General features: G+C 46.5%; 1 protein-coding gene across 1 annotated transcript in view; it reads right to left on the bottom strand.

The window, feature by feature from the left end:
- SLC13A3 (solute carrier family 13 member 3) overlaps positions 1 to 13744 on the bottom strand; it is a 93568-nt gene that overhangs the window by 7709 nt on the left and 72115 nt on the right. The window contains exons 10-11 of the mRNA XM_054467549.1: positions 9948 to 10060; positions 658 to 819 (exon numbers count right to left, since the gene is read on the bottom strand). Of these exons, the coding sequence (XP_054323524.1) occupies positions 658 to 819; positions 9948 to 10060 (275 nt within the window). The remainder of the gene's footprint in view (positions 1 to 657; positions 820 to 9947; positions 10061 to 13744) is intronic.

The following is a 13744-nucleotide window of genomic DNA, read 5'->3' on the forward strand; positions in this document are numbered from 1 at the left end:
CAGCCTCCAAAAGTGCTGGGATTACAGGCATGAGCGGCAGAGCCCGGCCTGGGGCTGGTGATTTTTAGCCCAGTAGTTATCAGCTGGGTAGGGGGAAGGATTTGTTCCCCTGACAGGGGATATTTGGGAATGCTAGGAGACATTTGGATTGTCACGATTTAGGGAGGAGCCACTTGTCTCTAGTGAGCAGAGCCCAGGGACACCGCTACACACCCTGTAGTACATGGGACAGCCCCGTACAGAGAATGATCCAGCCCCAACTATCAACAGTGTTGAAACCCCTGCTTTAGAGGGAGGCTACTGCTTTGCTTACCATTAGAATTTCTCCTATGGCCATTTGTTTACTCAGATTTTCTACCTTTTCTTAATCCAAAATTGGTAATTTACCTGTTCTAGAAAACTCTCTATGTCACCATGGGTTAATTTTCCCAAAAGAGAGAATTGGGAGCACTTTGAAAATATTTACTCTATGTATGCATTTTTTGAAGGAAAACATCCAGTATTTAAAAAAATTGTACTGTGGTTCTGACACTTTCATGTATTTTGGAAGACAGTAATAGCAACTGTAGCCCCCAGTGAAGCTCCCTTGGTAGGGGGAAGATTTCCAAATGTGTGTTGGGGGAGGGGTGCTCCCCTCTTCCCCAGAAGGACCCTCACCAGCTCTGCCAGGACCGGCAGGAAGATGATGATGGTGGCCGTGTTGCTGGCAAACTCAGTGAAGAAGGCAATGACCACAGTGATAAGCAGCACAGCCAGGGCGGGGGGCACACTCTCCAGGGGGTGCAGCTGCCCACCAATCCATACAGACAGCCCCGATTCCTGCAGAGAGAAAGGCATTCCTTCATACCCCAGCCCATCCCCAGCTGCCACCCCCCAGAGAGGGTTAGGATAGATCACAACAATGACAACCATACCCCTTCCCAGATGGGGAGACTGAGGTGCACAGAGGGGAGGTGACGTGTCCAATGTCACACATTCGAGCCAAGGTCACACATCTGAGCCAGCAGCCTCTCTACTTCTTGAACTGCTCTCCACTCTATCTCGTACAGGCCAGGGACCCAAACCCCTGGGTCTCCAATAATCCATTTGGTTCTAGCACCCCTAAGCGCCGATTTAAGTGGGAAAGGGAAATCAAACCAGACCCTCAGTAGTAAAACTTCTCATCCCTCCAGTGAAGGTTATTAATTACCCTAATAGTAATAGTTACTTATATAAAATATTCATTTTATAATTATTATTTAATAATATATTAATACGTATGAAATATATATACAAGACTTACTATATATCATATATAAAACATGTATCAGATATACATCAACTACAACACAATCAACGTAATTATCAATAATAATGGTATTTATACGCCTGTAATCCCAGCACTTTGGGAGGCTGAGGTAGGCGGATCACTTGAGGTCAGGAGTTTGAGACCAGGCCAGCCAACCTGGCGAAACTCCGCCTCTACTAAAAATGCAAAAATTACATGTGTGCCTGTAATCCCAGCTACTGGGGAGACTAAGGCACGAGAATCGCTTGAACCTGGGAGGGAGAGGTTTCAACGAGCCAACATCACGCCACTGCACTCCAGCCTGGGCGACAGAAACTCTGTCTCAAAAGCTATATATATACACACACATACAGTAATAAGGGTAATTATTACAATGATAATTATACAAATATTAACATTGCATTATTATTCATTGTCATAAGAATCACCATTATTGAGGCTTTACAGGGGACCAGGCACCTGCAGGCATTAGCTCCTTGACTCCTCCCAACCATCCCAAAAGATAAATATTGGTTCCTGTTTTACTGAGGAGGAACTTCAGCCTGAAAAAGTTTTTGTGAGTTGCCCAGGATCCCTAAAAGTAGTGCCTGAGACACCCATCTACCTCCATAAGATGATGTGATTCTGCAAAGGACCCACCAGTCTGTCACCTTGTCTCTAAATTAAGAGCAATGCCCGGTGCTGACTCCAGTCCTCCAGGGCAGAGACGGGTAGAGAAGTTCACCGAGACTCCACTCGCCTGTCAGTGCTGCAGAATTATTTGGGTGCTCTCTCTGCTGACTGGTAAATAGTTACCCTATTTACCAGTGTATAACATCTAGAATACTCTTCCGCACCTCTGTCCTCTCACCATCAAATGCATCCTTAAATAACTGACTCAACACATCATTATAACCACAAAGCGGCAAAGCTGAGGATGTCAAAATATGCTCAGTGCTGCCCCCTGGTGCAACTGTGATGCAGCAAGCTCACAATAAAGCTACCGTTTGCTTTGACCTAGAACAAAGCTGTAGGTTTTGGAGCTGATCTAGGGCAGAGCTGGGTTAGTCCGTTAACATTCAGAATCCAATGTATTGCTACCATAGCCCTTTTATCAACCCAGTATACCAAAGACACTTTATATATATATTTTTACTTTTAATAGAAAAGTCCCTGCTTACTCAGAACTTAAAAATTTCATAATCAATTCTAGAAGACAGCATACAGGGCCAGGCGTGGTGGCTCACGCCTGTAACCCAGCACTTTTAGAGGCCAAGGCGGGCAGGTCGCTTGAGGTCAGAAGTGTGAGATCAGCCTGGCTAACATGGTGAAACCCCATCTCTACTAAAAAAAAATACAAAAATTAGCCAGGCGTGGTGGTGCACGCCTGTAATCCTAGCTACCCGGGAGGCTGAAGCAGGATAATCACTTAAACCAGGGAAGCGGAGGTTGCAGTGAGCTGAGATCACACCACTGCACTCCAGCCTGGGTGACAGAGTGAGCGAGACTCCATCTCAAAAAAAAAAAAAAAATAGAATACAGCATACAGTTTTTACATAAACAAAATAGTACACTTGCCCCTACAATTTGACTTAAAAGTTACCTTCAATGTAAGAATAATAAATGCTTAAAAATATTTTTCCCCAGAAGAGTCCTCGTGAAACTAAGGCGTTTCTGGTACATCTGCAGTTTGTCTGCTAGCCTGGGGAATACGGTAAGTGGCAGCGTGGAGGCCACAGCCCCTCCCCTGGCTGCAAGGAGTGCTGCAGGGAGAAAATGGGACCTCTGGTTTTTCCCATAGGCCACAGCTCTAGCAAAGAGTCTGACCTGACAGCTCTGTGCACAATTAAACGGAGAGGGGCTAGAGAGAGAGAATATTAATGACTCGGGCAAGTAAGAAGCCAGGAGCTGCCCCGTAGCTGGGCCTCTGAGTGACCGGGCTTCCAGCCAGCGTCCCCGCAGCCACACAGGCCTTGGCACAGCTCCAGCGCTGGAGGGAGGTCTGGCAGCTTCCTAAGAGAGGAAAACCCCTGTTGCGTAGGGTTCTACTGGGGACTCTAAAGGGACTTCACCTGCCCTTTCCCATTTTATTTTATTTATTTTTTTGAGACAGAGCCTCACATTGTCACCCAGGCTGGAGTGCAGTGACACAATTATAGCTCACTGCAGCCTCTATCTCCTGGGCTCAAGCAAGCCTCCCACCTTGGTGTTCTGAGTAGCTGAGGCTATAGGCACACACCACCATGTTTGGCTAAAATTTTTTAAGTGATTTTTTTTTATAGAGACAGGGTCTTACTACGTTACCCAGGCTGGTTTTGAACCTCTGGGCTTAAGCGATCCTCCTGCCTAGGCCTCCCAAAGTGCTGGGATTACAGGCATGAGCCACCATGCCCCAGCCTCTTTCCCATATTCTTAGGAATTGGAAGCTTTGTTTCCTTGGAAACACACAGCCCCACAGTATTCCCAGGGACTCCAGGGACCCACAACAGCCAAGGTCAGAGGTGGCATGGCCAGAAGGTGAAGAGAAGGGGCTCTGGAGTCAGACTGAGTTTGCTTCCCAGCTTAATCCTTTCTAGCTGTCACTTAACTTCCTAGGCAAGTCACTTAACCTCTCTGTGCTAAAATTTCCTTATCTGTAAACGAGGGATAATGATAGTGCCTGTCCCAGAGGGACAGGCACTCTGGGACTCCTGTTGTTGGGAGAAAAGGAGTGAATCTATAAAGGGCCTAGGAAAGTGGCTGGGCACTTGATTAGTGCCTGCCATAACCAGTAGCGTGAAGTCACAAGATGCCTGAAGTGGTGGAACTCAGAAATTACCCAGCACAGTGGTTGTCAAATTATGTTCCTTAGTGGCCTTGAAGATGACCAGAAGTACCCAAGGCCACCTTGCAAAGATGGGAGGTGGGGAGATGGAGTTGGTACAGTGATGTTTCCCTCTTCCTCCTGTTTTCTTATTTCAACCAGGTCCTCTCTTCTTGGTGTCTTTGATATACAGTAGAGGAGCATCTTATAAGGAGGTTTGTTATGGCATAAGTTCAATATTTGAAGTCAAAATCTCCTGTGGCCAAAATATCCTTGAAAATCTTTTAAAAGGCTTTATAAAACATAACGGGCTCAGCTGTGTGCATACAACTTTGTATAATAATTCCTAGGTAAAGAGACCAGCGAATTTGATTAAAGGAAGGAAAAAAGACAAGGCTTTATGCACATGTATAAACATTCAAACCACTGCACCATTTACAAGCTGTGTGACCTTGGGCAAATTAATTAACATCTCTGTTCCTTGATTTCTTTAAGTGATTGCAGTAAGGATTAAATAAGTGCACACAAAACAGTCTCTTACATAGTAAGCACTGAATATGATTTATCATTTAATTTAACAAACACGATATAGTGCTTACTCTGTGCTGGGCACTCTTCTAAGTAATTTGTAAATATTACTTAATCTTCATAGCAACCTCATGGAATACAGACTACAGATGCTCCTTGACTTACAGTGGAGTTATGTCTCAATAAGCCCATCACAAATTGAGAATATTGAAGTGGAAAATGCATGTAATATACCTAAGTTACCTGTTCACATCATAACTTAGCCCAGCCTACCTTAAATGTGCTCAGAACACTGACGTTAGCCTACATTGGGGCAAAATCATCTGGCAATGCTATATGCTGTAGAATATCTGTTATTTACCCTTATAATTGTTCAGCATCTACAAGAGAGTATCCTACCACATATCACAGCCTGGGAAAAGATCAAAATTCAAGATTCTAAGTACCCTTTCTACTGAATGCATATCACTCTTTCACCATTGCAAAGTTGAAAAATCATATGTCGAATCATTGTGAAGTCAGGAACTATCTGTACAATTATCTCCATTTTATGGTGGAAGAAACTGAAGCACAAAAAAGCTCAGTGATTTGCCCAAATAAATAATATGACATACCCTAGTAAGATTCAGACTCTGGATCTTAGTCACGTCATTAAGCTTGTCTGTCCGATAAAATAAGGGTAATAATAATTGTATTAGTCCATTCTCACTCTGCTAATAAAGACATATCCGAGTGTGGGTAATTTATAAAGGAAAGAGGCTTAATTGACTCACAATTCAGCATGGCTGGGGAGGCCTTAGGAAACTTACAATCATGGTGGAAGTAGAAGCAAACATGTCCTTCTTCACATGGCGGCAGCAAGAAGTGCCGAGCAAAAGGGGGAAAAGCCCCTTACAAAAAATCATCAGATCTCTTGAGAACTCACTCATTGTCACAAGAACAGCATGAGGGTAACCGCCCCCACGATTAAATTACTTCCCACCAGGTCCCATGACATGTGGGGATTATGGGAACTACACAATTCAGGATGAGATTTGGGTGGGGACACAGCCAAACTATATCAATAATAAAGATGACAGATTTCCGGCAGAAAATGAGGAATGGGGAGAATACACATTTTCTCCTTACCTCTATCACCGCAATATATTTGTAAGTAAGTTTGTTGTGGCAACAGAGTAAGTCAACCTTTCCTCAATGAGTTAATGCAATAATAACAGTAATAATAATAGTGAAGATGAGTGTGGCTCCTGGTTTGAGCACCCGGGGTATATCATCACTCTTCTGGGTACTTTCCATACTTTATGTTAGCAATTCTCAAAGCAGCCCATCTTGTAGGTCATAGCAACAATGATGTGTTAAGCACCATTATGCACCCGGTGTCTTCTAGGTGCCTAGAACAGTGGTGGGTAAGACAGACATGGTCTCTGCCTGCCCTCATGGAGCTTCCATTCTAGTAAGAGACACAATCAATAAACATGCCCACGGGATCATTTGCGGGGTAGATGTGGTATATAGGAATAGGCAGGGTCATGAGAGGAAGAGGGACTGGGATGGGAGGCTATTCCAGATGTGGGGGCTTGGGAGGGCATTTCTGAGGGGCTGAGACCTGAACAGTGAGGACTCAGAGCTCTCAGGATGTAAATTCAACAGAGAAAGGGAAGATGCAAAGGCTGTGGGGTGCATGTGAGCCTGATGTGGCTGAGGAAGGGGCCAAGGAGACTGGAGGGCTGTCAGGAGGGAAGAGAGGTAGGTGCCAATGTTGAGACCTACATTGTCCCATACAGCTTTCTGTGTTGGCCAAGGGAAACCTTGGACTTGAATTTAAGTCTGTGCAGAGTCATGACTATACAGTTTTGTGGCAGGAGAAAACTGTAGTGAGGACCCTAAGTGGGCTTAAGCGAGTTGCCGAGGCTCAGAGTAAGCACTAGGATAGGCTTCCTGCCCTTCAGAACCAGCGCTGGGAGCCCACACACCCAGGCTCACCCTGGATTGCATCCAGGGACCTCCGATCCTCAGGAGGCTGCCAGGCTGTGCTCTGATGAGACCGTGGGGCAGGGGCCAGGAACCAAGATGTGCCATAAGCATTCTGGTCGCTCCTGGGCCAGGCTGCGGCTGCCTGGGGAGGGGATGGTACGGCAGAGGCTGGGGAAAGGAACAGCTACTACACAAAGCCCCTGTTGAAGAGAAACTCCGGCCAGCTGCCCAGGGCTGGGCTCAGAGCCAGGGTGGCCTCTCAGCATGCCCAGCGTCCTGCAGCCCAGCCTCCGCTGAGCGCCAGTGCTCCCACACCACTCCCTGGAGCTTAGGGAAACCTCTGGATCAGGGTCATCTCATCCAGCCTCCTTCCTCTAGGCCAGGCTGGGCTCAGATCACTGAGGTAAATGGCACCATTTCCACCAAGATGCTCAAGCCACGAACCTCCACATGATTCTTGATTTTGATTTTCCTTTTCCTCAGTATCTAACCATAACAACCAACCGTGTTGGGCTGTGTTCTCATTTCTCTGCATATATTGACTCACTTAATAATCATGGCAACTTTACCAGGTGGATGCCATTGTGATTCCAATTTTACAGATGAGGAAACTGAGGCCCAGAGAGGTTTAGTAACTTGACAAAGATCATACACCTAAGAAGTGGGAAATCTGTGATTCCAATCCAGATGGTCTGGTTCCATCGTACTGCAAGCTTCTTCAAGATCTGGATAACATGCCACTTCCTTCAGGAAGCCTTCCCTAAGACACTCCCAGCAGGAGGCAATAGCATGAGTCAGACAGACATGAGTTCAAATTTTAGCTCTGCTACTAATGAGCTGTGTTACCCAGAACCAGTTACTTAACCTCTCTGGGTCTCAGGATTCCTAAAATGGAGACAAATAACAGTACTTTTGCTCATCTATTCCTTTGTTCCCTTTGAAGTCTGTATCGTTATTTATGTGTTTTTTAATAAATAAAGTAAAACATTTTATTTAAAAATGAGCATCTATGTAGAGAGCCTGAATGTGCCACCCAGATCCCCATCAGTGGAGGTCTTGTTGCCCCAGCTAAGGGAGTGCAGTCGGCTGTCTCAGACCCCAAAAGCGGCCTCACTTGAGGTCATACCTGCACCCGGGGCAGCTTGTGTTCCCAGACAGATGGATGCTGGGATACAAGGGCCTGGCTATCTCTGATTACTCAGACTGCATCTGAAGACCATCTCAGCTCCAGTGCTCCTGTGGGGTTGGGTCTGCCTCCAGCTGCATTTCTCCCTCTGCACTCTCCTGCTTCCTTCCTCTCCCTTCCACAGTGACCCCAAGGGCACAACCTAATGAAGCCCCTGCTTGTGAATCTCCATCCCAGAGTCTGCTTCCTGAAAGCATGACATGAGGATTTATGAGCTGGTGTGCATGCAGTTTTTAGCGCTTCTTATCGGCTATATGTATTGGGCAGTTATTCTTTAATTTTTTCCAACAACCCTGTAGAGTAAGAACTTTGAGCCTCAATCTATGGATGAGAAAAATAGGAACCCAGAGAGGTTAAGAAACCTGCCTGACGTGTCCCAGCAAGGAGTGGTAGAGCCTAGATTGACCAGGTACTGAGATTCCCAAGCCTGGGCTTCTGCCCAGTGTGCACGGTTAACAGGTGTCCAACATTGTAACTTCATTTGAAACTGAAAATTAAAATTGAATTAATAAGAGAAGCAGTAAAAGAAGTAATTTCAGCTTCCCTTAACCTTAATTTCAGATTGACTCTTAATTGGCTGTGGTTTTTAATGCCTCGGTTTACAAGGTGTTCAGGGGTGGGACAGAGCTCAGTCACTTGAGCTTTGGCTTCAGATCCTGGCTCTACCATCTCCTGGCTGTGCAAACGTAGGCGAGCTATTTAGCCTCCTTTTGCCTCCGATTTCTCATCTTTAAAATGAAGACAGTGATAGTATCTGATTCAGTGGTGTTTATAAAGATCGACTGAGTCATATTCGATTCACGAAGCACTTCAAACAATGGCTGGCATGTGCAAAATTCTAGAGTGAACAATTTGCAGCCTGGACTCTGAAATCAGGGAGAGTTTGAACCCCAGCTCCCAAGCAGAGTGCAATTGTAAGAATTTAAGGGAGTTGCTTAATTTTTCATGTCTCAGTTTTCCTATCTGTAAAAGAGGCATAAAAACATTACCCAGCTCTTAGGGCTGGTGCGGCGATTCAGTGAGATAATCTGTGGTGACAGATGCTGGATGCTGACATTGCACTGCCTCTGAGCTGGGCTGGCTGACCCGCACTTGCACAGCCCGGAGAGTGAGCACTCCCTGCAATACTGCACTCCGTGTGCCTCATTTGCTCCACCCTGGTCCCAGCCCTGATTTCTGAGCTCACAAAGCCCTCTGGAATAACATTAATAATAACATCCATGAAGTAATTAATATTACTATCTAGGACTTATATGAGACTGGTTTAGAGCATAGACTCTAGAGCCAAACTGCCGGGATTCTAATCCTGACTCCACAGCTGTGTGACATTAGGTAAGGTACTTTATCTCTCTGTGTCTCAAGATCTTTATCTAGAGAATGGGCATAATAATGGTATCTACCTTATAGCTTTGTTGGGAGGTTTAAATGAGTTAATGTGTAAAGCATGTTTTTTTCTTTTTCTTTGTTTTTTTTGAGACAGTCTTGCTCTGTCACCCAGGCTGGAGTAGAGTATTATGATCACGACTCCACTGTACTCCAGCCTAGGACCACCACACCTGGCTGATTTTTTTTAACCCCATCTCTACAAAAAAAGTACAAAAGAAAATTAGCTGGGCATGGTGAGGCATCCCTGTAGTCCCAGCTACTTGGGAGGCTGAGGTGAGATAATTGATTAAGCCCGGCAGGTTGAGGCTGCAGTGAGCTGTGTTGGCACCACTGCACTCCAACCTGGGTGACAGAGTGAAACTCTGTCTCAAAAAAAGAGAGAGAGAGAAAAAGAGAGAGGGTCTCACTATATCGCCCAGGCTGATCTTAGACTCCTGGCCTTAAGTCATCCTTCCGCCTCCACAAGCATGTTGAACAGTGTCTGGCATTGGGTGAGCACAATATGTTGTTATCCCTCTGAAGTCACAGAGCCCTCGAGTCCTAGTATTATTAGTATTAGTATTATATTAATATTTCGCCCATCATGAGCTCCTTAAGGATCCAGATCATAACTCATTCCTCTCTTTCTCTGTAGCACCAGGAATGAACTATGATCATCTCAGTTTGGCAAATGAGGAAACTGGCTGTGCCCCCAGGGCCCGTGCAGCTCACCTGCTCTGATCCTGGTGCTGCAGCCAGCACTGGGACCCGCCCACACCTGCCTCCCGCTGTTCCTGCTGGTTAGGGGAGCCAGGGGGTCTTACCTCACAGCCTTTGGCCATGGCGAAGCCCCCTCCCAGGAGAAGGATGATGTTCCAGGGCACTGTCTCCTGGGCCTTCTTCCAGGTCAGCAAGGGCTCTGTCTCTGTGTTGGGAGCTGGGCAGAGAGAGGGATTCAGCACACACTCAGGGCCCCTCAGCCTGAGGCAGAGGCCACCAGCCCTGCAGCCCCATCTTACTGGGGACACTCAGGGGTCCCCAGGGAGCCAAGGTGTGGATCCAGCATTTGACTTGGAGCTTTAGGGAGAGAGTGCACAGGCATCGTGATAGGTGGAGCTGCTCTATTCCCAGTGAAAATAATTTTCATGGTTCCCACAGCTTGGGAGTTTTTGGAAACTCCACATGCAGGACATCACTTAACTCTCCTAACAGCCCTTAGGCACAAGTGCTATTTTTACCCTCATTTATAAAAGAAAAGGCTTTCTTTGTACTGGAACATGTACAGAGAGGAAAGAAAAAGAGGAAGGAAATTGAGAAAAATAGAAACAAAGGGTATTTTTGAGCCCTGAAATTATGGGATGATTTTATTTCCTCGAAAGTGGCAGCGCTGCAGTGGTGAGGACAGTGGGCGGGGGAGTCAACAAACTTTCTGTAGGGGGTTAGCGAGTGAATCACTGAGGCTTTGCAGGCCACACAGTCTCTGTTGTCACTACTCCGTCATTGTAGCATGAAAACAGCCAGAAACCATACCTAAACATGTTGGCATGGTTGTAAATAAACCTCTATTTACAAAAGCAGGTGGTGGGTTGGACCTGGCACGTGGCTGGTAGTGTGACATCCCTGGGTTGGGGGCATAGGCTTGGAGACAGACCCTCCTCAGTCTTGGCTTACTGCATGCCCTTGACAAGTGACTTTGCCTCCCTGAGCCCCATTTCCTCAGCCGGCACATGGCACAGTTACAGAACCGGGGGGGGTCCCTGTGAACACGAACCAGGACAATGATGGATCTGCAGGGAGATGAGGCATTTCCAGTTAGCTGATAGTTGCATCCACAGGGTCTAGAACAGTGCCTGACACCTGATGGTTACTCCGTAAATATTTGTCAAATAATGTATATGACACACTTAGACTCATGCCTGTTGTGGGATAATCACTCCTCAAATAGGACTTTTCTTGGCAGGCTGTGACCAGGGAAGCAGGGAGGATGGGTCTGACTCCTTTAAGGCAGTTTACCATCTCCCAGGACACTTCCTGGTCAAGCAGTTATGGACATTTTGCTTCTCCTTTTGAGCTTTTTCCAAACGTTACACAGTGGTTTACCTAAAACAAGATTTTATAGTCAGGAGATAAAGATAATAAAAGCTACTTAATACAATCCTTCTACCAGCAAGCATGCAGTCCACAAGTGTATGCAGCCCACAAGTGTATGCAGCCCGCAGGTGTATGCAGTCCACAGGTGCATACTGCCCACAGGTATATGCAGTCCACAGGTGCATACCGCCCACAGGTGTATGCAGTCCACAGTTGCATACCGCCCACAGGTGTATACAGTCCACAGGTGCATGCAGCCCACAGGTGTATGCAGCCCACAGGTGTATGAAGCCCACAGGTGTATGCAGTCTACAGATGTATGAAGCCCACAGGTGTATGCAGCCCACAGATGTATGAAGCCCGCAGGTGTATGCAGCCCACAGGTGTATGCAGCCCACAGATGTATCAGTCCACAGGTGTATGCAGCCCACAGGTGTATGCAGCCCATAGGTGCATGCAGCCCATGGTATCTACATGCAGTGCAGGTGTCATATACTTTGAGGGGATTCTTGGGCCAAATCCAACATACACTTAAGCCCAGAACTGGATGAGGCAACCAAACATGGCAGGTGGCCCAGCCTTCTGCCTTCAGATGATAAAATATCATTTCATTAAAGAAGTACAAGAAGTCTGAAAAAATGAAGCGACTCGCCCCATGCAGCAGGTAAGGGTGGATGGGACGGGGGAAGAAAGAAGGCGTTGAGCAGGGTCCCATGTAATGCAGATTAAATGGCGAGTGCATATCAGACTGTCTGTCACATGTCAAGCGCTCAGTTAACATTAGCTACCATGGTTTTTATTGTTTTCCCATCCAACCATGCCTTTGCTGCTATTTCTCATAAGCACAATCTCTGACTATGTGGATTTCCCACTGCAGCTCAATCTGATACCAGCTGACTGTCTACAGCAGTAGCTAAAGGCACAAGCTTTGAACTAGACTTGAATCCTGGCTCTGCTGTGCCCCAACTGTGTGATTTGGGCCAGTGTCACTACTTTTCTGAGCCTTGATTTCCTCTTCTGCAAAATGGGGTAACAGCACTTCCCTCGGAGACTTACTGGAAAGAAGAAACGGTCCCTCTGTGCAAAGGACTCATCCCAGGGCCTTGCCCAGAGCAAGTCGTTGGCTATTTATTTTTTATTTTTATTTATTTATTTTTTTTGAAATGGAGTCTCGTCTCTGTCGCCCAGGCTGGAGCGCAGTGGCATGATCTCGGCTCACTGCAAGCTCCGCCTAATTTTTTGTATTTTTTTTTTAGTAGAGACGAGGTTTCACCGTGTTCTCCAGGATGGTCTCGATCTCCTGACCTCGTGATCCGCCCGCCTCGGCCTCCCAAAGTGCTGGGATTACAGGCGTGAGCCACCATGCCCAGCCAGTCCTTGGCTATTTATTTAGCAAATATATATTGAGTAACTGCCATGTGTCAAACACTCTTCTGGGCTCTCAGGATACAGAAACGGCCAAAACAGAGAAAATTTGTCTCCTTGGAGAACTTATATTCCAGGGGGAAGTCAGGTGATAAACAAATAAATATATTGGCCGGGCATGGTGGTTCACGCCTGTAATCCCAGCACTTTGGGAGGACAAGGTGGGCGGGTCACCTGAGGTCAGGAGTTCAAGACCAGCCTGGCCAACATGGTGAAACCCCATCTCTACTAAAAATACAAAAATTAGCCGGGCATGGTGGCGGGTGCCTATAATCCCAGCTACTTGGGAGGTTGAGGCATGAGAATCGCTTGAACCCAGGAGGCGGAAGTTGCAGTGAGCCGAGATCGTGTGGCTGCACTCCAGCCTGGGCAACAGAGCAAGACCCTGTCTTAAAAAGTAAACAAATAATGCCAAGAAATTTCTTGTGCTATGAAGAAAAATAAAATAAGGTAAAGGAATAACGAGTAACACAGGAGGACGCTTTTCTAGATGGTGTAGTGAGGGAAGGTTTCTCAGGAGATGGAATTTGGACAGAGCCCTGAATGAAGTGATGGAGTAAGTCACGAAGATCCCTAGAGGAACAGCTAGTTGGCAAAGAGGAAAGAGAATTCGTCATCATCATCATCAACTACTTTTCCACAACAAGCACAGTGCCTAGCACACAGTAGGTACTCAATCAATATTTGAATGACCACAAAGGGTGAGAAATGCAAGCACAACTCAGACCCACAAAAGAATAGTGGGGTGAGTATAAGAAGAAAATCAAGGCTGGCTTGAATGCCTGGGTTCTATGTCCTGTCTCTCTCTTTCTCTTTGTCTCTTTGTCTCTCTCTCCCCCTCTCTTTTTCTTTTTTTTCTTGAGACAGGGTCTCACTCTGTTGCCCAGGCTGGAGTGCAGTGGCACCATCACAGCTCACTGCAACCTTGAACTTCTCAATCTTCCTGCCTCAGCCTCCCGAGTAGCTGGAACTACAGGTGTGTGCCACCACACAGGCTAATTTCTTAAATTTTTGTATACAGGCTCTTGTTATGTGGCCCAGGCTCTTCTTGAACTCCTGACCTCAAGCAATCCTCCCGCCTCAGCCTTCCAAAGTACTGGGACTA

This window comes from Pongo pygmaeus, chromosome 21, assembly GCF_028885625.2.
Source record: "Pongo pygmaeus isolate AG05252 chromosome 21, NHGRI_mPonPyg2-v2.0_pri, whole genome shotgun sequence".
NCBI classification, from domain to species: Eukaryota; Metazoa; Chordata; class Mammalia; order Primates; family Hominidae; genus Pongo; species Pongo pygmaeus.